The sequence below is a fragment of the Alosa sapidissima genome, chromosome 3 (assembly GCF_018492685.1).
Source record: "Alosa sapidissima isolate fAloSap1 chromosome 3, fAloSap1.pri, whole genome shotgun sequence".
In the NCBI taxonomy this organism is placed as follows: Eukaryota; Metazoa; Chordata; class Actinopteri; order Clupeiformes; family Clupeidae; genus Alosa; species Alosa sapidissima.
The window spans coordinates 22,899,623-22,924,860 of record NC_055959.1 but is presented as its reverse complement, the minus strand read 5'-3'; the positions used below and the strand labels follow the sequence as shown (position 1 = coordinate 22,924,860).

General features: G+C 44.4%; 1 protein-coding gene across 5 annotated transcripts; it reads right to left on the bottom strand.

The window, feature by feature from the left end:
• Position 1: 1 nt before the first annotated feature.
• Positions 2 to 24,915, bottom strand: LOC121705764 (sodium/potassium/calcium exchanger 1-like). Of its 5 annotated transcripts, none has more exons than XM_042086965.1 (9): positions 18,794 to 19,054; positions 8,968 to 9,019; positions 8,013 to 8,048; positions 7,755 to 7,835; positions 6,561 to 6,679; positions 5,975 to 6,092; positions 4,934 to 4,964; positions 4,185 to 4,265; positions 2 to 2,306 (listed from the first exon to the last, which is right to left on the bottom strand). In XM_042086965.1, the coding sequence occupies exons 2-9, from the start codon at positions 9,010 to 9,012 to the stop codon at positions 895 to 897; spliced, it is 1,923 nt and encodes a 640-aa protein (XP_041942899.1). In that variant the 5' UTR covers positions 9,013 to 9,019; positions 18,794 to 19,054; the 3' UTR covers positions 2 to 894. The 5 variants fall into 5 exon arrangements, with proteins under 5 accessions (XP_041942899.1, XP_041942900.1, XP_041942902.1 ...); XM_042086966.1 differs by having other exon boundaries at positions 5,993 to 6,092; XM_042086968.1 differs by lacking the exons at positions 8,013 to 8,048; positions 18,794 to 19,054 and adding an exon at positions 24,832 to 24,915.
• Positions 24,916 to 25,238: the final 323 nt, after the last annotated feature.

Sequence of the window (25,238 nt, the reverse complement as noted above, 5' to 3'; positions counted from 1 at the left end):
CTTATTTGCCTCCTCTTCCTGTGAATGTGATTTCAACACAAGGATACTTAGCCATAACACTTAGAGTGTGTACACACATGATGGTGGTGGAAGGCTATAGTTGTTGGCAGGTGCTTTTTTGCTAGACGTGAAATGAAACATTTTTGTTCATATAGTGAGCTAAAATGTATTTTAATCACGTTTAACCAAACAAACAAAGAAACAAACAAACAAAACAAAAGACACAGATGAAATGTTAAGAAAACATGGAATACTGTCAATAATTTCTTTCATACACAACTATTAGTGCTGATAAAATATATATCAGATCATTTTACATCCACATACATCATGCACATACCCACACTCTATCTATAAGATCACAGGCATCTGTATTCTTCAGAACATTGGACCTATGATTTGCAAAGACACTAGGAATATTACTTTGATTTATTTATTTATCATATATCTCATAAGATTAAGGCCCCTCAAATGCACATTTAGTCTAAATATTGATAAAATTCAAGAATTTCAAGCTCAAGACAATGTTCTAAAATCATGAATTTCCCAAACTAAATTAACAACAATCCGCACAGTACTCCTGACTGATAGATGCATGGCAGTAAAAAGCCTCAATACTGATAGCAGTTCTGGCTTAAAAACAGCAGGTGGCGACATAATACAGTTCATTATGTCCATTGACGGAGTGCTGTTTTACTGTAACAGCAGATGAACAGAAGAGCAGATGAAATCAGACATGGTGGTCGCCAAGTATAGAGAGAGAGATGGACAAAGAGAGAGAGAGAGAGAGAGAGAGATGGGAACAGGGAGAAAGAGAGAGGAAAAGATAGAGAGAGTGGGATAGAGGCAATGAGAGAGAATATAAGAAAGAGAGTGAGAGTGTGTGCTACAACCTCACATGACGGAGCAGCACTGGCAGGTCTTGTGTTTCGGGCTGCCCACTCCCTCTGCTCTGCTGGGCTCCCCACTTGAGGTCCGCACTGGTGGCTGTGACTCTGGGTCTTGGGCTGCGCTCGTCTGGGTGTCATCCAGAGTGACGTCCTGGAACACATCGTCCAGCGACTCCTTCTCCACGGCTCCCTCGCCGCGGCCCATCTCCCCCTCCATCTCTGCCCCCTCAGTCCTGGCGCCCACAGTGGGGCACACTGAGAGGTGAAGAGGGGCCTCCAGGGCACCCATGTCTGGGTCAGGCTCTGACCAGGCCGCCCTGACCAGCTCTAGGGCCTCTGATTCTGCGCCCCTGTGTCTCTCCTCCTCTGTGTCGCCATCTCCCTGTCCTTCTCCTCCTCCTCGGGTCCGGTCATTCTGGGTGCCCAAATGAGACTCCAGGCCTGGGTCATCCATCTCTTCTCTTGCTCCAAGCTGTCTTTCTGGAGACCCCACGACTACACTGGTAGAAGTGTGGCTGATGTCCATGTCAGGAGAAGCCAGCTCATGGTACTGGTCATACTCCTCTCCCTCCCTTCCCTCTTCCTCCTCCTCCTCCTCCTCCTCATCGCTATAGTCACGTATGAGGACCCGCTCAATTCTGACGAGCGAGCCATCGTCCCCGTTCCCCTGACCCGGCTCACTTGCTGCCTGACTGAAGCCCAGAAAAGTAAGAGTGATAGGATCCAAGCCCTCCTCAGGCCTAAATGCCTCCTCTTCCTCCTCCTCCTCTTCCTCCTCCTCCTCTTCCTCCTCCTCCTCTTCCTCTGTGTCAATAACTTTTTCATCTCCACTTTCACCCTTTTCCCATACGCCATCGGCATCTCCTACACTCTCCTCTCTCATGTTCACAGAGTCCTCCTTTGGTACCAGCTCCAGTGGGCTCTTGTGGGAGGATTCCAAGGCCACAGCCTGGTCTCTGTGGTCCTCTGAGGCCTCCTCAGTGTCCCCCACCTCCACCTCTCCTTCCGCCTCTGTCTCCACCTCAGTACCCTCCTCCTCCTCTACCTCCCCATCCACCTCTGTCTCCTCCTCAGTGCCCTCCGCCTTCTCCACCTCCTCCTCCACCTCCACCTTGACTTCCTCTCGTCCCCCAAGACCCTCGACAGACGGCGCGACCAGTCCACGGGCCTCCAACAGGACCGGCACTCCGACCTCGGCCAGCGTGTTCAGAACCTGGTCCAGGTCCTCGGCGCTAGCCTCACAGGCTCCACTCAGGCCACTGCTCACGGCTCGGACGCACTTGCGGCCATCGTCAAACACCGTCTCCATCGCCGTCGCACCAGGGGGGGTCCCGGGAGGCAGAGCGGCCACTGTCTTAACCACGCTGGCCCCTGTTCTCAGGTCCCTCTCCACCCGCACCTCCAGCATCCCCAGCACTGCAGAGACCGAGGGGGAGAAGGGACAGAGAGAGAGATGGGGAGAAAATGGAGAGGTCTCATATGGTCATTTCAACCCCAAACTGGCCTCTATAATACGTATGAATAAACCAGCAGAAACCTGTTGTGAGTCTTGGTTTTGAAGCTTTTTAGCAAAGAACTTGGGTGATATGTTGATAGAGAGAGAAAGATGGTCTGCACTTAACAGTTCATTAACAATTCCTTTTATTTTAGGAGATTTCATACATCTTTGAGATGCACCCTCAGGCATTTTTGCTGCTGCCTTTGGTGAAACTGGATTTGAACATCACAGGCAACCAAGAAATACGAGATAAACTTGAATAAGGTAGGGAATCTATTTATGACAAATACACATGAGCACAAAATGTTAAAATGTATAAAACTGAAGAAAAAGCAAGAGAGACGTTTTGGTTTCACATTTTGTGAAATCTGGAAGGTCCAAGGATCTTTTTCTAAATAAATACCTGTCTGTGTACAAACATATGCAGGCGCTTACAAACAGCACCTTTCACACACACACACACACACATACACAGAAACAGACACACTCATATGCACAGACACACACTGAGGTTCATTTAGATGTGACCTCTTTCCTGGCTAATGGATTTTACTACCAGCAACCAATGTCCACACACAGGCCAACCCTCAGAATTAGATAACGAAAAACATTCAAAACCCTTGCTGCACACACACACACACACACACACACACACACACACACACACACACACTGTATATCTTGCACACAAATGCACATATGCACACTGACCATAGACAAAGATGAAGACAATCCTCCCTTTTTAGCTATTCTGTCATAGCTTCAGGGCATGCAAAATGAACACAAACAACAACAGAAAGAAAGGAAAAAACAAGGCAGCGGTGAGGCTATATTTAAGCACAGTGTGTTGCCACTCTTTAACATGCCTCCATCCTGACTGTGTAAGCTGTTATACACACACACACACACACACACACACACACACACAGTTTTATTCTGTGTGCCCCTCATCATTAAGTCTTCCCCTGTGGATGGGAAGCTATGATTTTTAAGGGGCATGGAAGGGACAGAGATGGAACCCTCCTGTGCTCCCAATTTAACCTACAACAGCACAGCAACAGTACAGTGGCTCATGTCCTTCCCTGGGTCAGTCAAGCGGCAACGAGGCCCCTGAATGCCCACAGCATCCCAAGCAAACCTAATTCGCTGGCCCTGATTCTGGAACAGTGACCCGAAGGCCATGGGTCAAGCCATTTTGGTTTAAAAAAAGCCTGTGTGTGATATCCATACACATTTAGCCCTGTTTGAATTAGTGTAGAATAGCCCTTCTGCTTTAGTTTTTACCTCTGGCTCATTGAGACATAGTAGAGTCAAAGCATTAGCATTGGTCAAAGGCCATGCAATGACAATTTCGTTGGTTCCCCCCTTGGTTCCAATCAGCTGTGCAGACAGTTTACAGTAATGAAAGTAGCATGGACAAGATGCTAATGTTTTTGACATCAGTCACATGGTATTGCCATGCAACACATGAAGAAATGTGGTTGTCTGTTTTCGTGCAGTTTCTGTCTTTCAAACGAGTACACTGAAGCCCTCCTCACATGCCTATTTTCTGCCCCTATGTTCTTTGAGGTAAATGTGTGTGTTCATTATACAGCAGCTAAAGCTTAAGTTTTCACTTATTATAACATAGTCAGGAGCGATCATGTAGAACATTATGCAGAAAGTATTAGCTTATCAGGGTAAACAATGTGTGTGTGTGTGTGTGTGTGTGTGTGTGTGTGTGCGAGTGTGTGTGTGTGTGTGTGTGTGTGTGTGTGTGTGTGTGTGTGCATGTTCATCATACTGAGACTCCATACCTGATCTGTCCTCCCCTCCATTCTGCATGGGGAGGAAGGTATGGGAGGGAACCGCTGTCTCTTCAACTTCACCTTGACTCTCTGCAAACAGACCATTTTTAGCACACTGGCCTTTAGCATATTACCACAAGAGACAGGTATAGATTGAGAGAAAGTGGAATAGAACATTATGTCCAATATTACAATATGTGGTTTAACGTTCTGCATTATGTCCAATATTCCAATATGTGGTTTAATGTTCTGCATTTCTCATTAGTGGGTCACTTTGATACTAAAAGTATGATTCTATAATGACTATGATATCTGTACTGTCCCTGTGTATATCTGTGTGTCACTGTATTTAGAGATAAGCGGGAATATTATGACTTTGCAGTGTTTTACTGTTCTGCATGGCTGCGTCAGTAGCTATCTGCTCCGGATTGCCAGGTTGCCACTAATCAGAGTCTGATTCAATGTAGTCCACGTGAGATGGGATGACCAACGCCATCTCCCGTCAGCCTGGAAGGATACTTAAACCCTAACTATTTCCTTGTCTAGTTAGAGCAGCTGATGGATCTTTAGGTGAAGTCATGCCTTGATGCGCATCATTGTAAATAAACTCTGTTCCTGATTTTTCATACTATTGGTCTGACTGGGTCTCTATTAAATCTATGGTATCAAAATTACCATCAAGATGAATTATATATGAAAAGTGTGTGTATAGATGTGAAGATAAATACATACACACATACATAAAAAACTCTCTTTACCTTTCTCATCTGTACTTTCTCCTGTGCTAACCTGTTCGAAAAGGAAACATTAATTTAGCTTGTTGTCGACATGATGTGCATCTAGTTTTAACACACTGGCATCTACATATATTCCACGGATACACAAAGCCATTGAATACAAAAGCATGATAAATACTTCACATGCAAACCCATGAGGAGAGGAGAGCCAAATTCACCTCATAAATTATTGAACACATTTACACGGCTGTCACAACAAAATACGTTGTCATGGGGGCAAGCCAAATAAAGTCACTGACTGTACAGTTGTGTGTGTGTTATCTGTGCATGTGTGTGGTGTGTGCGTGCCTCATGGCTAAACACATGCACTCATTGCACGCCACCACAGCCTGTGGTGCAGTGGTGTAGTGTAGCTAGCTGTAGTGGGTATACTGTGATGTAGCAGTTAGCTGTAGTGGGTATACTGTGATCAACCCCAAATGTTAATACATATCCTTGCCTATTTTAAGTGGGTATACTGAGATGGTGATGCTGTTTAAGTGGGTATACTGCGTAGTCCTGCATATCACATAGACGCCACCACAGCCTGTGGTGTGAGCCATTTTTATCCCTGCCTCCTTCAGGATGTGATTATGAAAATGCACATGAAAAGACTCCCTCACACACTGGGTCTTTGATATGATATGGGGCCATGCCATTTCTGTGCTGTGGACAGAGGTGCTGAGAGGACCTAAGAGATCTAATGGGGGACCTGCAGCTGGACAGGCCCCTGCACTGCTGAAGTCAGCCTGGTGAGGGCAGGTGAGAGCCACTCACTCAGTGGTCTGTAACTAATATTTTGACTGACAACCATACAAGACCTGAATTTCATGTGGGTATCATGCAAAAAGCAACAGTCACAGTTGAGATTTGTGTGTTCAAATACAATTCATATGGTATGGTATTACCATAGAAAAACCTACTCCTTGATGCAATCACAGTTTATATGTAATCTGTGTGTGTGTGTGTGTGTGTGTGTGTGTGTGTGTGTGTGTGTGTGTGTGTGTGCTTATATATTGCTACCTGACATGGGGCATGTACATTGTTTTCTGTTGAGTTTGTCTGTCTGCCATCTTGGACTGTCGTCTCGTCCTCCTCTTCCTCCTCCTCCTGAGCATTCCCCTCGCCTTCCTCAGTGCCCCTACCAATCAAACACGCATGTGAACACCCCAATCCAATCCAACAGCACTGGGTCTTTATTGTCCTCCAGAATGAATCATCACTCGGTGCCAAGACCCATCCACACATTCAGGCCATTCCTCACCTTCAGCAAACTCATACACACAAACACATAGTTAGGGGTCATAATGAGCCCTTACATAAGAGTGGCCTATTCCAGACACAAACCACAAGGCAAAGAGAGGAAACAAGTGTGTGTGTGTGTGTGTGTGTGTGTGTGTGTGTGTGGGTGTGTGTGTGGGTGTGTGTGTGTGTGTGTGTGTGTGGGTGTGTGTGTGGGTGTGTGGGTGTGTGGGTGGGTGTGTGTGTGTGAGAGAGAGAGAGAGAGAGAGAATGATGTGTGTGTGAGTGTATGAGAGGGAAAGAAAGAAAGAAAGAATGAGAGAGAGAATGAGTCATTCAGGTCATGCAGCAGGAGGGGTGGTCTCACTCGTTGTCCTGCCCCTCTGCTCTCTGTGCTGGGGGCCATAAGGGAGCTGGGGGCTCAGGGCCATCTGTAGCCGGGGCATTAGGCACGTCCATTAGCCACTGGTCCCTCAGGGACTTCCTCTGAGAGAGAGAAAGAAGAGAAAGAAGAGAAAAGGGGAGAGAGAAAGAATGAGAGAATGAAAGAGGGACAGTGATAGGGAGACAGGCCAAATGAGACAAATGATTCAAATGCTTGGAGCGAACCTGTAAAAGAGCTGTGGAGATCTAATGCAATCCAAGCACTGATATAATGACTGCTTCCTTTCTTACACTCCTTGCCTTCTTGCACAGGCATGATGAATACAATGTCTATGACGTGTCTATGACATGTGTCCCCTTTGTAAGGCTGGGTTTTCTAGTTCATTCCAGTAGCATGAGTGAGACTGGCTCTCCCTGTATTCAAACTCAGTCCCCCAAATCAGTCAACTCTTTCCAACCCACCCTGAGCACGGGCATCTACGGCAATACATTCATAAGATCCTCCACGTTTATAAATCCCATGAACCAACACTCCTCCTCTTTTTTTTCTCTCTCTCTCTCTCTCTCGCTCTGTGTTGTCCTTAGTCCCATTCTAATGTTTAGCCTCTCTCTCTCCTTCTCTGTGTCCCCTGTCCTGTCTCCATCTCTCCCCAGGTAACTGTCTCTCCTCTCCCTGTCTCACCCCTCTACCACTCTGCACCAGAGCCCTCAGTAGAAATGTACAGTGACATGGAGATGCGTTGGGCCCGGTAGCAGCCATCTGTCAGAGGCGGTCAGTGTATTGATGCTGAGGCCTGTGCGGAGACCTGACCGCTTCAGAGTTATTACCTCACCTTACACTGGCAATGGAGGAGCGGGGCGGTGGGGTGAGTGGGCGGGAGGTGTTCTAGTCCAGACGGAGTGGCCGGGGGCCACATCTAAACCTCTGCTGAACCCTATTGGACAGGCAGGATAGTGGAGAGCTATGGACAGGGAATTTGAGCTATTTTCAGTGGAAGTTACAGCTAGGGTGTTGGTGTATGTCCTGTAATGGATGTGTGTGTGTGTGTGTGTGTGTGTGTGTGTGTGTGTGTGTGTGTGTGTGTGTGTGTGTGTGTGTGTGAGTGTGTGTGTGTGTACATCCCTGTGACTTCATTTCTCTGTGTGTGTGTGTGTGTGTGTGTTTGTGAGATTAGACCTTGCGCTGGGCCAGCTTCAGCCATTCTTCCTCCACTTCGCGTCGTAATCTCTCCTCTTCCTCCTGCTGCCTCCTCTTCTCCTGAAGAAGAGAAAGCTTCATTGTAAGGACGAGGAAAGCAAGAGAAATACAAAACCAAGCATAATCCTCTGAATATTATACACCTCACTAAAATCTATGTGCCTAGTGTATGAAGATGTAGTCTAATTTAGCAGGCATTCAAGAAAGCCCACTAGATGCTTCACCCGCCTCTCTCACCCTTTCTTCTGTGGTTGTCCCAGTGAGAAGAATATCCTACACATAAAAAGAAACAGACCCTTTTGATGTGAAAACAGTCCAGAAATAAAAATCCCTCCCTCCTATCCTCCAATTCTTTGAATTGGATTACTCTAAGAGAATCTAATCCTCTGTTGAATTGAATTAACAGCTCCTACCCAACACAGCACAACCTAGAAAGGTGGCAAATCTCTCAATTCGTTTCAGAACATAATACATAAAACATAATAATATAATATAATATAATATAATATAATATAATATAATATAATATAATATGATATGATATGATATAATATAATATAATATAATATAATATAATATAATATAATATAATATAATATGATATAATATAATGATGAATATCATATAAATTACTCAAAATCACAAGTAAAGATAATGAAAAATGTTATGTGTTGTTAGTGTGAAATGCAGTTGAATAATGCTCATTCAACACAGTCAGCTAAACTGCTATATTTGGTGTAGATTTTTGGAATGGACCTGTGTGTGTTTTCTGTTCTCATTTTTATTTGTGAACTTTGAAGTGTGCCCGGTTGACCTGCTGTTTCACAGATCAGCAGCCTTTGGTAGAACACGCTGGATGGGAAGTGGAGCATTGCCTCTGAGTCAAAGGCTCTCGTCTGCGTCGGCTTCACACACACACAGACCTCGAGCCTAACGTCTCCACGAGGACCCTGACTTCTCATTCCTCAATGGGCCTGCCCCACATACATCTGCTGACCCCCCCCCCCGCCCCCACCCACCCCAGTGGAGTACTCACAGAGCGTTTAACACTGCACACAGGCCAGTCACCACTGTCTGACTCTTTAGTCCTTCGTGGTTAAAGATACACTGAACTGAACACAGAACAGCGGCTCAGGGCAAAAGTGTGGTAAAACAACAAGGCAAACCGCCCATGATATGGTGTGCGACTCACAGCGATGGCCTGCAGTCTCTGCTGGTACTTCTCTGCTTCGTCCATCCTGATTCTGCAACACATAGGGCAAAGCAGTACTGAATCTGTTAGCAAATGGACATAGGAGTTGGGGTTCGCTCAAAACCATGATGCCATCCGTAAGACCTATAAGAATACCCCAGACATAGGTTACAGGTTGTATCAGCGATTTCAGGCCCAAAAAAGGCCCAAACATAAATGATCCCATTCATCAAATCTTTCCTAACGATCCGCTAGCTGCCTGCCCCATAAGCAGGCCGTCAAAAAAACGCGTCTCTGTAGGCAGCCTAGGCTCCAAGATCTGGCTCCAAGATCAAAAACAATTGCTACCAACAAGTGTTGGCAACCACTTAAAGGCAAAATAAAGTGATCCAACTAATAATCGACGAGATGCGCGTTTAGGAGAGTTTCAATTGCACGGGAGGGAGGGGGAGGGAGTAGTTAGCTAGCTCTCTGTTTTGTTTGAACATCAACAGAAGTGCCGTTACCACCATCGCTAATACAACCTTTAACTCTGGACCATACCTGGCCGTACCATACCCGGTAAGGAAACAAAGTCTAAAGAATATTCTTATCTTTTGCTGTGCAACAGACCCACCAGCTACCCCAAAGCCCAAGTCAAAGGTAAACCTGCTGCTCGGGCTGATTAGTTCCAAAGGTTGCTCTTGTGCATGAGTTGGGTGCTGATTGCGGAATGCTGCAACTGTTGCTGCTGCTGCATATCTTAAGTGTCTCAGTGGACTCGGGCCGGTTGCAAAACACGGTGGGTAATGCTGCTCCTTCACTTCAAAGGCCCATCATCAAGCACAGCCGACCGTTAGGGGGTGGCTGACCGCACGAGGGCTGAGCAGGGCCAAGAAAGAGGGCATATTTTGCATGGCACGCAACCAAGTGCAAGGCCTTGTTTATAATACATGATTGATTCGGAGAGCAAGGGACCTCCAGGTCTTGCTTGAGTGCTCGCCTAGCGGTTGTCGTGGTAACGGTGCCCACCAATGCTCATGTACCACTGGAGCCCTCAATTAAAGGGTATTTCATGAAGGGAAAAAATGCTCTAAATGCTTTCATAACCCCCAGCTGAGACTCTGAGACAAAAAGCTTCTGAGAGGCTGTTAGCATGAGTTATCCGAAGGGAGAGCAGACTTCCAGCAGCGAGAGAGTGTGTGTGTGCGTGAGTGTGTGTGTGTGTGTGTGTGTGTGTTCCAGAGAAAGGGAGGAGGGGTGGTTGGGTCTCTGTGTGTGAGAGTTATTATGTAAGTTATTATAGGTGTACAGTGTATGTGTAGCAGAGAAACAGACAAAAACAACTAAAATAGTTAATGCTCTCCCAGCAGGAGTCTCTCAGAGTTCTAATTAAACTAAATCCAGATTACCATGAACACCATAATGCCATTTTTGCTATTTCATCCAAATAATGTAAGTCTAAGATTTGTGGGGAAGCAGTTGTGTGCCTATAAAAAAAAACTTAAGACAATGTGAATAAGGATGAAAGAAACTTTTGGGAACCTTGCAACTGACAGCAGAGACACATGACCTGGGCTCTCCCCCAGCTGAATAAAGAAGAAGAGGAAGAACAGTGTCTGTGATAGGAGTGACTGATGATGGCATCCACTTCTCTCCTGTCAGCCTGAGTGTCCCACAGGCTGTTTGCAGCTCCACTGTAAAGTGTAGAGTGGGGACATCCTGTCCAAAACACTTTAACTCAGATAGGCCTTGATGGAGAGAATGACTTGGGGAGCGTCTCAAAATATGGGAAATGTTCTTGATATTATTTATCATTTAGCCAAGGATGTGCTAATAGGAGTGGTTTCGTCCCTCTGAAGCAAACTGATTAGTGGCTGTTGATTTGCACAATGATGAATGATGAAGTGCTTTTGGGGATTTAATTAAAACAGCACACTCCTCAATAAACAATCTCCTCTGAACTGTCCCCTGGCTAAAGAGCTGCATAAAAACACCCCCCCCCCCCCCCCCCCACACACACACATAAAAACAAAAACACACATAAATAAACACACACACACACTTGCCCTATATATATCCCATCACTCTGAAGAGAAGGCTCACAGCACATGGAGTACCCACTCATGCTGAACTGATGCCTCTCCAACTGTGTGTGTGTGTGTGTGTGTGTGTGTGTGTGTGTGTGTGTGTGTGAGAGAGTTTCTGTGGTCATGCAGCAGAGACAGAGGAAGAAAAAGTGACAGAGAGAAAGAAAGAAAGAGAGAGAGAGAAAGCAAGGACTGAAAAAGAGCAGCTGACAACGATGACAGATATAATGGCAACAGAGAGACACTTTCTAACAGTAAAAATGCATAAAAGTACACCGACTCACTGCAGGGAGAATCAGTGTATCTTTACTTAAATCAGCACTGTGAGACGAGGATTGCTGAAAACAACCATGAAATTGATGAATCAGAACCAGGGATGCTAAAGCTGGGAGACATATCCAAAGCCCCAAAACGCCAGTGAGTTTATTTGTGTCTGGATGTGTGTGTGTGTGTGTGTGTGTGTGTGCATGTATGTGTGTGTCTGTGGTGTGTGTGTGTGTGTGTGTGTGTGCGCATGTATGTGTGTGTCTGCGTCTCTGTGTGTGCATGTTTGTGTGTATGTATGTGTGTGTGTGTGTGTGTATGTATGTGTGCCAAGACACTTGGCTCAGTGATTGTTAAGGACAGTGCAGATACGGGCCCGAGGCCTCATAAAGCAGCGGTTATAAAACACGCTCGCTGCAGCTGAGCACTGCACCACTGGGTTGAGGACAGCTCCGCCTGTTCTGAGGAGAAAGAACAAGACCGTCAACTACAAATTGTACATGACACCATCACCCATAAGCCTCTGTATAGTTCAAAATCCCATGTAAAGGGGCATCTCATGCATATTCCGCCTGCTTCCTTTTCATTCAGCTTAATTCCCAAAACATGTGAGTGTACTATTGTAGCACTGATTTGATTCCACGATGTTCCTCAGTTTAGGATCCTTTGATGGAATACTCAGTGGGATTTGCTGGCTGGAAATGTTGTCATAGTTGTTCTGTATGTATGGCTTGGAGTGATGCAGCTGCTGCTAGAGCTCTGTGCATGTACCTCAGAGACTAGTCCGCTCCTCTGAGAACATATACTCTGACGAGGGAGCGAAACAGCCCTCCTGAATGCCATTTTCCAAACAGTGAAATCAACACACGTACAGTATGTAGCAGAGATAAGAAGACCTGCTAAAAGAGAGAGCTCTGACATTAGGCATCTGGTATCCACTACAATTAAATAACCCTCACAATACACTCTAATCTATCTAGTATTTGATCTCAGCTCATTCAGTAATTTACCCTGTAATCCCAAAGGTTCTTTAGGCATCTCCACCTCTGTTGTAGTATTCTAGCCCATTCATGATCAAACCAAGTTAGCCTTGGCTGTTAGCTTTGAGGGACTGTTAACCCAGTAATGAGGGTTGCTTGGACTTAAATGGCTCAATTATTTAAGGGTGGAAAATAGGCCAGTGGACTAAGAAAACAACCTTGGCTCTAGAATCAGGCCAGTGGACAAAAAATGTAACCCTCACAATGCTCTGGACCAAGAAATGGAGAAACGTTAGGCTTAGCCCTTACAACAAATTAACTGCAGTTATGGGATGAAAAAATGCCTAAATGTTCCATACATTCCAATACTCCAGTTTTTCTGAAGTACAATGCATTACAATAATATTTTCATGTTCAAAATATTGCATTTCTGCAGTAAAGTGCAGCGAGGTACAGTACTACTGTATGTAGTGCAATGCAGTTTTCTCATGTCAAATAACTTTACAGATCTACAGATAATAGCCTGATTAAAACCAGACTCGTTCACTTAGGTGGGTGTGACCAGGCTAAGATATTACACGCTGCTCTGAAAACTGAGCGAACTTAAGCTACAAACAGTCAGAGATTTACCTGCTGCTGTGAGTGTAAACAGGTAACACTTGATATATTTGAGGTATTAAATAGCTACCTTCTGAGGTGTTCAGTATGATCATACGAATGTTCCTCAATAACGTGATCAGTCTTGTAGAACTAGAGTGTTCTATGCATACAGTCAGTAACGCTCAAGTCACCCATGTGAAAAGAGGCCTTTTTTGGGATCTGGTGGCCTTTAAGATTACACAATACCCTGTGTGATTCTTTCATCCTAGGGTAAAAAATGTGGCTATGTTCGGTGAACAGCTTCTGACTCATCTGAGCGTGTTACACAGTCAATTAGCATTTCTCAAGCCAGGCTGCAGTTGCGTGCGTAATTCCTGGAGTGGCTGTCAGTGTTGCGTTTTTCATCATTGGCTGAGATCAGCGTCAGGGGAAGAGATGGAGGGGGCAGATTGTCTTCTGAGACGGAGCGTCTACAACAAGACAGGCCTCTGATTAGAATAATGGCCATGGAGGACTGCAGAGGAAGAGGAGGGGGGAAGGAAGAGGAGGAGGAGGGTGCGATATGCTTTCCAGACAGCACTTTTCAGCCATACAGCTGATTTAACCTTTCACTTTCAAGAAGGCTCGTCATGAATATGCACTTCAACAAGGATATTCTTGCGCATACTGTGATGAAAATACACATACCACACACACACACACACACTCTCTCTCTCTCTCTCTCACTCCATGCTACACACACCCTCCCTCCTCCAACTTCCTATTGCTCTCGCTTCAGTGAAAAATGTACATGCTCAGTCTCTATCCCCCATTTTTTTCTAATGGAAACAGATTTCCTGGAAAGGAAATAGCACTCAGCGGAAACTGGCTACATGATATGTAACGGGCTCTCTGGCCCCCGTGGCTGTTGATGCTGAGAGGGAGAGAAGGTCTCTACGGCAGCGATGTCTGGCCATTTTATATGGGACCTGACAGCAGGAGCGATGAGAAGAGGACCCGAGTCCTTCAGAGGCTCACAGCTCAGCTGCTGCTGCTGCACCCTCTCAAAGTGACGCCCTTCCACCCCTCTGCTTCATTAAAGCATCCACTGCTTTGCTTTGATGATGACGATCAAGCCAAAGATTGCAATGCATGCTATTTACTGAACTAGGCCTACTTGGTTTAATCCGCACTAGTTTGATTCTGACCCCTGGTATTGATACAAGTCTACAGTGTAGTTTGATTATGGCCATTTTTTCTAATTTTGAGTCCATGCAGCCTTTTTTTTAAATTCTGATTCAGATTATATTTTTTCTGCCAACACAAGACAGGATTCCTACAGTATTGTGTATTGCCTTAAAAAAAGAGTCAAAATAATTGGAGCATGCCTGATTCTGATACATATCGAACCAGCACAGACATATATGGCAACATCATATTGCACAGCAACTAACAATACTGCAGCTCTCTTGCGTGTAACAACAACAGTGTAGTGTAAGCCATGATTAAACCACTGAATATGCACCTCCCTGAAGTCTGACACATTCCAGGACGTGTTGTTGTCATGTGCAGATGTGTTGTTACACATAGATTTGTGTGTGTGCAAAAATGAACAACAGTGGACCTCCATATGCGTTTATTATAGTGAATGATTTTTATCCACTCTGATGTTTTAGATATCTAAAATAAGCTCACACAACCTCATGATTTTTCCTCTCTTTTACGCTCTCTCTCTCTCTCTCTCTCTCTCTCTCTCTCTCTCTCTCTCTAAAAGCATCAGTGAGTAACATTCTTCTTGAGTTCCCCTCTGAGAGCAGAAATGCTGTGTTGGGCTCTTAGGCACCTACTCACCATCCCTCTGGTCTGAGCTACATGCCTGGCTACCTTCTAGATGGAGGAAAAATCCCTGAGCTGTAACACCTCACCACACACAGACACACAGACACACACAGACACACACACACACACACACACACACACGCACATACCTCTCAAACACAAGACCCCTTGCAGTCACCCCATCTATTCTCCACCCTAAATACAATAACAAGTACACTGTCATGACCACCATCATCCCTTGTCAGCCTTCATGCTTTTTCCTGCTGATGACAGTCCAGTGCGCTGAGCTCCTGGACTACAGGATGCCACATGACGACAGAGGGAGGACAGAGGGAGCAGTGTGGGCAGCAGCTCTGTGAGTTTCTCAGTGAAGCTGTAGGCCCTGTCGCCCTGTACAAAAGCTCCAACTCAACACCCTGTAAACTTGCTGCCTCTTGCTTAGTCAGGCATCCCCTCTCAGCAGGACATCCTTCTCCTACAGAGACTGTGGATAAACAGCCTGAGCCAACACACACACACACACACACACACACACACACACACACACACACACACACATGCACACACACTGTCTCATACATACATGGATGCATGTAAGAACACATCTGCATACACAAACATGCAAGAGAAACATGTACACATATCCTGATCCTGTGTTTGCCTGTGTGTGCTCACATACACATGTGTATTAGTGCACACAGAGAGAGAGAGAGTAATTACAGTAATACATGAATGCTGTTGCCACCAAAGAAACAGATCTACGCACGAATGAAATCCACTGATATCCATCTTTAACTGCAACTGCCTGCAATAGCGCACACAAGACACATGCAACACATTGCAACATATGGAGTAGCACGCCATGTGGATGTTTATGCATGCATACACAGTTTCATAGGTAGTCTCTGCAGAAAAACAGGTGCAACCCCCACATACATACACATAGAATACATATCAATTATGCAACACCATGACCTCTTTCTGTTTCCTTCGGAACCAATCATCTTCACCCTCACAGCTAAACAGCTTAAAATTGCTTTTATGCTTCATCTTAACTCTGCCTCATCAGTTCCGATCAATAAGGCCTTAATCAAACTTCAGACCTTATGATCCCAGTGGGATTTTGCATGCAATGAGAAGAAAACATTCTGTTTATTCTCAGAGTGAATATAATCCTTGTTTATGAGTCATGATCTCCTCATTCTCTCTCTTGTCTTTCTGTGTTTAGCCCAAACATGTTTTTCGAGATCTGCAGTAAGAGATTTTGAAGCTTCTGTACAATTCCCTGCAAAGACACGAGACACGATCCAAAACAAGTCTATCCTGAGGAGTACTGGCGGAGATACTGCACCCTCTCAGCCTATAGCCTTTTCTCTTCACGTTTTGTAGGCTACAAATAGAAAAGAAGACTCCCAAAAAGAGAACTAAAGTATAAGAGAGCCTCTGGCTAGATCTCTATCATTCCAAAGAAAATGTCCAAAGTATAATGTTGAAGTTGAAGAGTATTTTCTTGTTCTAATAGTGGCTCCTTTAGCCATGCAATGTAAGACCCCTTTCTCTTACTGAGGAGCCTTTCGTCTTATAATGTTTTTCACATTGCTGGTGCAATGCTAAGGAGAACAGCACCAAACCTTGCCAGATTGTGTACATGAGGCTGCTGTTGAGTGACTACATACTGAGACGTGCTCGTGTCAGATAGAAGTCAGTGAGATAGTGAATGGTCAGTGGGCAGTGGCTGCCTTGGGAAGTGGGTCACCTGATGCATGGCTGCTACAGGCCTCTCTCAGACCACCACAGACAGGTAAATAATTCAGCGGCTAAAAGCACGGGCACATCGAGTGAGCGGTGCCAGGTAGGTAGACTGGTAGGTAGACAGGTAGGTAGACTGATGGCTTGTGTCTGAACCGAGCGGCTCAGTGAGGTGACTCACCAGGAAAGCCATAGTACTATCCCCAGTACAGAACTATCTAGACTAGAGTGTGTGCATGCACATTCGTGTGTGTGTGTGTTTTGTCATTTGCCTTTAGGGTTTTTACACGTCTTAAAAACACACACTGGCAATGAGCTGATTACATGACGGGAATGACAGGGAACAGAGCTTAACAAAACCCACTCCCCCATAGCCAAAACCCACCCCCCATAGCCAAAAATTGCCTTTTCACAACACTGAGTACTCTGGACAAGGGAAAAAATCATGAAATCCTCCGGCTAAGACATTATAGATATATATATGCCATAAGTAATTCTACATTATCTCTCCTGACTGTCATAATATGCCAAGACAATTTCCACACGCAAGTCTGTAGGGTTACTGCCACAATGCCAACAAGCTCAAGAGGGGTATGTTTCTACTGTACAGCTGGTAGTGTCTGCAGGCATCGCAGGTGACTCTGTGGGGATTAGACCACTTTTATCGTGTGCCGTGTGTCCACAACACAGTAGGCCATCTCAAGGTGTGATGTTATGGGTCTCTGGGCTGCAGACATGCAATATAGCCACACGAAATGTATTGTCCCTTTCTTCAGAAGTGAATAGTACATTACTGAACTTTGGGGGATACCTATCCACAACTATGAGTTTTGACTAAAGATGTGTTCTCAATGCCACTACTACTACTACTACTACTACTACCACTACTACTACTACTACCCTCTGCTTGAGGGCAGCAGGGTACTTCTTTAGAGGTCAAGGTGAGAATACACGTAGAGGATATGAGGAACTAAATCAACACAAGCCGAGCATTTAACTTAACATCGCTACTAATGGCATGGGATGCGGTAGGAAAATTCTGTCAACAAGGTATGACCAAAGCAGATAGTACCGTACTATTGGTACTATATCCATCTAGAGCGAAAGGGACCACTTCCTGATTTTTTTCTGTACTTGGTCCTCAACCCACTTTTGTAGTCAGCCATCTGCAGCTGCCCAAGGCGGCTAGTCCAGCAGCACAACAACACTAACTCAACACGACAACATGTCTCTCTGTTGTCATTCAGCATGTAAAGTATCTGCCTGCCTGTCTGTCTACCCTGAACACTCATTCTTCTTTATTTTTGATTGTTTCGGCTATACGTCCACTAAATGAGCATCACAATATAACATCATTGTATGCTTTGTACAGAATATCCTATCAATATATAACTATCAATTTATCACCGTTGCATGCTTTTACAATCTGAATCTTCTGCTGACAGCAATGATAAATTATATTAATTCACGTGTGTCAGTTGCATCTTAGAGGATCCAAGAGTACCAGCATGGGCTTTAAAGGGATGCTGCCTGCAGACTTGCACTCATTGCACGTCCCATGGCGAAGGTGGTGATACCACAACAGGAATGCTGCTGTGCCACTTAATGCCAATGAGTGAGAATTGGATTCTTGTGCCCAGACGGAGTGTGTGCAACCAATTTGCTGATTTACGTATTTAAAAGTTAAGGGGGCCTTTGTTACCACAGCATAGGTGTTTGTTTAGAAGACAGAGTTTGCACTCAAGTGAAGTTTTCCATTGAATAGAATCTAGTCAGCAATTAATGGTTGCATGTATTCAAGCACTGCTGCCCTAACCCCTCCCCAACCTCTGATCAGGTGACAAAAGTGTGGCCATTGCTTCAGTTTATGCAGATGATATGTGTGAAACGAGCAAATTTTCAGTTTTTTCTGCAGAGGATAAATGGAAACCTCCTGACCACTTGGTTTGGTTGGCGTGAAAAGGCTTAACTTTGAGTTTACCATTTACCCGTCATCCGTCACACACAACAATGAAGTCATAAAAAGGCCGCTGACCTATTACCCATCACCACCCCCATTGCTATCATCCGAACTAAAATGTCAATGACGCCAACAACATCTATAAGACTAAACAGAACGTTAACACGGAAAATTGCATGTGACCTGTACGAACTAAGCGAATCTTTGTTTTATTATTCAATATTCAGAGTAGCTTATGTTAATTAGCTATTACCGGGTGGTAATACTGGGTGGTAATACTTTTAACATCCTTAAATAAAGTAGGTTAGTACAGTGAAGTTTCTAAAGCGAAAGCAGCCGAAAAAAGGCAAACTGTTTATAACATGTGGGCGGCATGCATGTCTTACCTGCGTCACCCCTTCAGCAGCTGTCAAACTATTAAAGCAATGTATTTTTAATCCAAAGGGTGTTCAACTCCGTATGTTCACTGAGCTATAACGCAACTTCAGGAATTTCTCTTTATCTGGCACCTGAGACTCCGACACTGTACTAACTGCCCAGCTCTACGTGGAGGGAGTGTCCATGGTTATTTATAAAAGTCCACCTCTGGATGGTGGCTGGGACCTCGTGCAGGGGAACACTTGCGCGCCTTTTTAAAGTAAAAAATTAACTGATTGACTGACCATCGAGCAAAACCTTGTGCAAAACCCCGGGTAACGTGCATTGGCATTTTCTCTGTGATGTAATGCTAGGAGTGTAAGCATTTGAGTAGGCTATTAGGTTAACAAAGATAAGAGGCGCCTACTTTATTTGATTGCACACCTGTTACGTTGGCTATTAGCCAGGTTGATCAGGTTGAAATAATATTGGAATTATTGATTAGTTTTGTCTTCCTGCAATGTTAACAATGTGCTAAATAGATCTCTGTCGACTTTCTCTTCCACTATCACAGCTCATTCTTCAACTTTACACATTGTGCCAGGCATCATGGAAGTCAAAATTCTTGGGGGGCACAATCAGGATTTTTTTTTTCTAGCAACTTTGTGGTGCTCAGAAATTAAAATATTTTAGATCCATGTGATGAAGGACTTTGAAAGAAGTTTGACAGGTTTCAGTGCTGAGTAGCCTAAGGTTAACACTAAATATTTGAATATTTTACTAGGCCTAACATATTTCTCATTACAATTATGGCAAGCAATAGCCTACCTCATTTATAAGTTGCAAATCATGAGCAATTTTGACCCGATACATGAGAGACTGCTATTATTTTCTTGCCCTCTACATCACGGTCATAGCGATCCTATTTATATAAAACAACTGTAGGCCTCCGTTTGAACGGGTAGCCTATCCATTTTCACTACATGGATTAGCTGCCAGATAGCCGTGAAAAGAACAAGTGGAGAAACATCAACGCGATGCCTTGGCCTATACTTGGTTGGATTTTGTAGTTACTGCAAAATGAACACCCTCGTTTCTATGAAACAATTGAACCAGGAGACTTTGTCACGTACAAGACAAAACAGAGCAGATGTCTGTAAGCCAAATATTTGTAATATTTGTACTGTAAGAGTAGCCTACGCTACACTGACACAACGTAGCTAACGTTAACGTAGCTTCGGAATTCGCGGCCAACATCAAATCCATAGTTCTAACTTTTTAGCACCAAGTCAAAATGTCCAGGTCAACCACAAATAATTCTACTATTTTTTTTATTGCTTAGCCTACTTACCACTTCAACACCATTGATTGTAACCAAAAACTGTAACTGTACAGTTCAACTGTTCAAACTGTAGCCTAAAGTTAACTGTAACAGTTCAACACACGCAAAACATTGCGAGCTCAATGTGCGTGTGTGAGTGAGTTGGCTATTAGGAAAAGGGCTGCTGATCGGTCTTCAACTATTTTGGTAGCCTACGATTTATTACACATCCAGAAGAATACATTTGAGTCTTACAGGCTCTGGCTTGTTATGGAGCATAATAGGAACAAAGTTATGAAAAAAAAAATATCAGGGAGGAAAAATCCCAAATTTCAATGGGCATGACGCCACTGCATTGTGCCACTAACCATGTAGTACTGTTCTGTATGGTGCAATTTTTATACAAGCTCTTTGTGTGTGTGTGTGTGTGTGTGTGTGTGTGGAGTGCTAAATTATATTGTTACCAATTATCTCACCTCAATTCTAGGAATAAGTTTGTGATAGAATGAAGGTGTGACTTATGTTTAGTTGACGTTAAGATATGTAAAGTTAAGTTTATTTATTGTTTATTATTGTTTATTAGGACTATATATATATAAATATAAGCCCTTTTCACTCCCCACGTCGATACAGCTCCATAGGTTTTCATTCAATTCAAACATATTTCCTGAAAGGGCGTGTACGTGCAGCACATACAAAGTTCCCGGATGTGCTGGTTATATGTATACTAGTCTGGAACACAATAGTTTCCCCCAGTCGGCAGACTACCTGCCCAATCAGCAACGAGAGGGGATGACACTATAGATTGGAAACCGAAGGGGCTATGGTAAATGGTAGGAGCAATGCCAACATCAAAAATGCAGTTGGAGAAATGCATACATTTATTTACTGTAAAGGTAGGCCCACATACATTATTTCCTCACTGCCGATGCTGTTCATTGTCAGTTTGCAAAGTTTAGGTAAAGTAGGAATCTCTGATCAATGTGATTGGTTAGGCTGGACCAATGATTTCAAAGTTCTATGGCCGTCACCATGCTAGCTTGTAAACAAATCCCAATCATGAGTGGCCAGACTCACTTTTTGAATGAGTTTGTTTTTTTCCAGGCTAGAAGAAGCCCAGCTAGCTATCAAGTTTATGTTGCTATTGGTCTCGCTCTCTCTCTTCCTTTGGCTGCTTTGCCAGCTTTATACCACAGCTGTAACTCCTCATTAAAATGAGACTTACAGTAATCTATGAGAGTAATGCAGTGGGATTGATGCAGCACCACACAGGTTTGCAACCTGTCCCCAAACCCCCTCCACCCCACACGGTTCTCCACCCTTCCCCAAGATGACCCGCGTGACCCACAGTGGGTCATGCATATTCATCATGGTTTGGTGGCCTAGATTTGCATGCAATTAAAGAGCTGCAGCATGGCTCACTGGGATTCTGTCTCCGCTTCACATCTGCTTGGTGGAAATGAGGTGTCACTGCCAGATCTGTTGTGTGTCTGATCAGATCGAAGAGATGTGCTTATATTACCAGCCGTTGGCCTGTGGGGACAGGTTCTGCCGCCTTGTGAATGGCTTGGGGTGATATTTGCTGCCAGGTTTGTCATCAACTAACCTACTCTCCCCAGTATAAATAGTTTTCCTTAATTTGTTTAGGATCTTCTGGATATTGGAACCAAGGACTAAGGAAATTACTTAGGCCTCAAGGCCCTTATTATTTCTCAGTGTGGGACTCCCAAAACTGTGTGTTTGCTAAGGGGTTCGAGTCTGTGTTGACCATCACTGTTCTTGACCTTTGTGTGTGTGTGTTAATGTGCTTTTGTCTGTGTAGATATCTGCATTATGTCCCTGTGTCCCTCACCAAGGGAGATTCATTCATTTGGAGATAGATCCTCCATTCTGCAGCCACATTTTCATAGCATGAGAGAAGATTTATGCATTTATGTCCTGTGTCTGTGTGTATGTGAAAGCGTTTGTCCCTACGTGCAGCATGGGGTTAGGGTTTCCTTGGTAACCACATCCTCCACCCTCCATATTGCTCCTCTCTCTCTCTCCTCCCTTCCCCTCTGTGTTGTGTCTGTAATGATGTGTCAGGTCCACACAGGAGCCAGGTGGTCCTGGGGGACCACTCATTCATGTGCCATAAACCAGAGCAACCTATTAACTGACAGGGCCCTTTATTACCCTCTGCTGACTGTGTAATGCAGGAGCTTTGAGTGGGGGTGGACCTTCCATACATACTGTATGTGATGCTGAGATGGTAATATACATTCATTCATAAATGTTTGTATACTACACATTTATGCACACTTGTCTATGCACGTAGGTCAACTAAGAAAACAAACACCATGGTTTATGTACACACAGATAAATAAAATACAGGCAACATAATATATTTATGTGGGTGGTATGCAGCTCTGTCAGTGTTTTGGAATTTGTGTTGAAGAAATCCCACACACCGTCCTTTACGCAGGCAAATACTTTATTATACTTCACACAACATTTCGGTCACACAGACCTTCCTCAGATGAATTTGAGGAAGGTCTGTGTGACCGAAACGTTGTGTGAAGTATAATAAAGTATTCGCATGCATAAAGGACAGTGTGTGGGATTTCTTCTTCCAACGCACCTGTCCCGAAAGGTGTGCAAAAGCGCTTTTGAACTGAGTGTTTTGGAATTTAAAAAATCCCCAGTGCATGTTCGCTCATATTTGTTGTCACTGTTTCCATCCAACAATTGTTATTCATTGCATGTTATTAACCAGCCCAAGGTTGCAGTGAGACACACGCTGCCTCATAACATGTGACAACGTAGGTCAGGTAATACTTGTGTGTGTGTGTGTGTGTGTGTGTGTGTGTGTCTGTGTTCTTTCTCTCTTACTCTCTCTCTCTCTCTACCCCTCCTCTCTGTGAGTATGTTTGTTTGTCTCTGTGAATCTGTGTGTGTGTATGTGTGTATGACCATGTTCTTTTTTGCCTCGGAATGTGTTTTATGTTATGAGTGAGTCAGCATGTTCCTTGGTCTTTACAATATTTGTAAATATTTAGTGTTTTCTGTGTGTGCATTGTGTATGTAAAGTGTGTGTGTGTGTGTGTGTGTGTGTGTGTGTGTGTGTGTGTGGGCGGGCGTGCGTGCGTGCAGTGTGTGTGTGTCTGATCATGTTTTTGAGTGTAAGTGACTCTATGCGAGTATGCCAGTTGAGATCATTCATTAGCAATCAGCTACCACTAATGCCACCACTGTTCATTAGCCTCTTTCTGCCAGAGCTACATTAACAGAGATGGGCATGTCAAAGGTCACCCATGCAGAGCTCAGTCCTGAGCAGACTTCATGATTCATTTATCAACGGTGCCTCACTTCAGGTTCCATCGCCTCCAACGGCTAGCCATTTGCCTGAGGGGGTCTGCATGAAACACGGCACAGTGAAATAGAAAATTGGTAGGGAAAAAATTAAAAATGAATTATTGATTGCTGAATATTGGATGATGCATGAAAGGGTGAGTTGGGCAGCATATTGGCCTCCCTCAGCAGAAAAGCTCCCAGTCCCAGAAGCAGGATTACTTGTACATGGGATGTGGATTGGTCGTCTATTAGGGGGTAAAAAAATCCCCAGAAAAATAAATGACCATTACTGCACTACATTAGATCATTAAATTCAGTATAAATGTCATGTCTTTCACAGGATGCAGTAAGTTAAGAAAATGTTGTTACTGTCTGTTTTGAAAAGACTAAATAGGACGAGACTTATTCCCCTCACTAGAGATCGCCCACAACCACTCCAAGCAGATCAAAAACATCCTCAAAGAGAAATGTGCAAAAACTGACTCCATGATTTGGTAATGTTTCTGACATTTGAGCTGCGTATGCTTTTATCTAAAGAAACGGACAATGCCCTTAAGGCTTAGAATTGAAGTGTTTACAGTTTCCTCCATGATATCAGTAAATTATAGAAACCTCTAATGCAATGGTGTGTTTAGAAAAAAAAAAGCCGCTAGGTCATAAATAATCTATGACTTTCAAAGCAGGTCCTTTAAGGTATGATCAGTTATGCAGTTTGGTGGTGAGAGTGGATCACACTGCACACTGTCCTGGGGTCAGTCGAGGCGTTTGATTATGGGGACCCAACCCTCTGGTGGCTCACTCTGTGGTTCCATCAGACATGAGTTTTAAAGATGGCGTTCGTGATGGTAACACAGTGTGAAGGCAAACTCACAAGCGTAATGTGGAGGTGTGTGTGATGCTGAGAAACAGTGATGGAGGTTGTTGTTGAAAGCTAAGGGCAAAGAGTATTTTTTTTGTGTTCTGGCTTGATGCCCCATCTGCCAAATGAGCTTGTGCTGCCTGGCAGACGTGCACTTTGGAGTCAGTCACAAAACTGGCCAGTGTTCCTCCCCTAACTTTGTCCTGTCTCTCCGTCACTTGTTTTTCTCTTTATTTATGTTCATTCTCTTTTTTCTCTTTTACTTTCTCTTCATCTTCTCTCTGTCCTCAGTCCAACTCGAGCCATTTGAGGTACTTTTTGCTTTCCCTTTATTTCTGTCCCTCTCTCACATGAAGGCACATGTGAGTCCCACTATACAGACATACACATTCACTCACTCTTTCACCCACACACATGCTCACACACATACACACATACGCACACTCACAAAAGCTCAGGCTCTCACAGAAACACATACATACTCTCTTTCTCACACACATCGGTAAACACTGACCAAGGGACATACATTCCCATACAGTTCCCCACTCCCCTACCTTCCTCTTTAATACAAGTGAGTGTCCCCTCATCTGGGCTGTGCTTTGGGTCAGCAGCAGCATCTGTCCTCTTCCTGTGTCCTAGTCGCACGGGTCTCTTATCAGGCAGGAGGTGAGCAGGGAGCCCTGACCCACGCTGTCAGACCTGCCCACTGCCCGATCAATGCTGATGGATCATTAACCCACTCTGCCTGCTTCATGAGTGTGTGTGTGTGTGTGTGTGTCTGTGTGTGTGTCTGTGTGTGTGTGTGTGATCGGAGGGGGAGGGATTAAAAACTGGGCAGGGAAGAGAAAAATGGGGGACTGAATGGGGGAAGTGGAGTTTGGAACGCCAGGGAATTGGGAACGCCAGGGTTGCGATTGAGACAGATGTAACAAATATGTCCGCGTGTATATGTGATGTGTAT

What these genes read in the sequence shown, in the direction of transcription:
- LOC121705764 (XM_042086965.1), bottom strand. Translation starts at nt 9,012, where the DNA reads ATGGACGAAGCAGAGAAGTACCAGCAGAGACTGCAGGCCATCGCT. An exon ending in ATGTACATGCCCCATGTCAG is followed by an intron (nt 4,965 to 5,974) that starts GTAGCAATATAT and finishes CTTTTCGAACAG; the next exon opens with GTTAGCACAGGAGAAAGTAC. An exon ending in AGAAAGTACAGATGAGAAAG is followed by an intron (nt 4,266 to 4,933) that starts GTAAAGAGAGTT and finishes GTCTGTTTGCAG; the next exon opens with AGAGTCAAGGTGAAGTTGAA.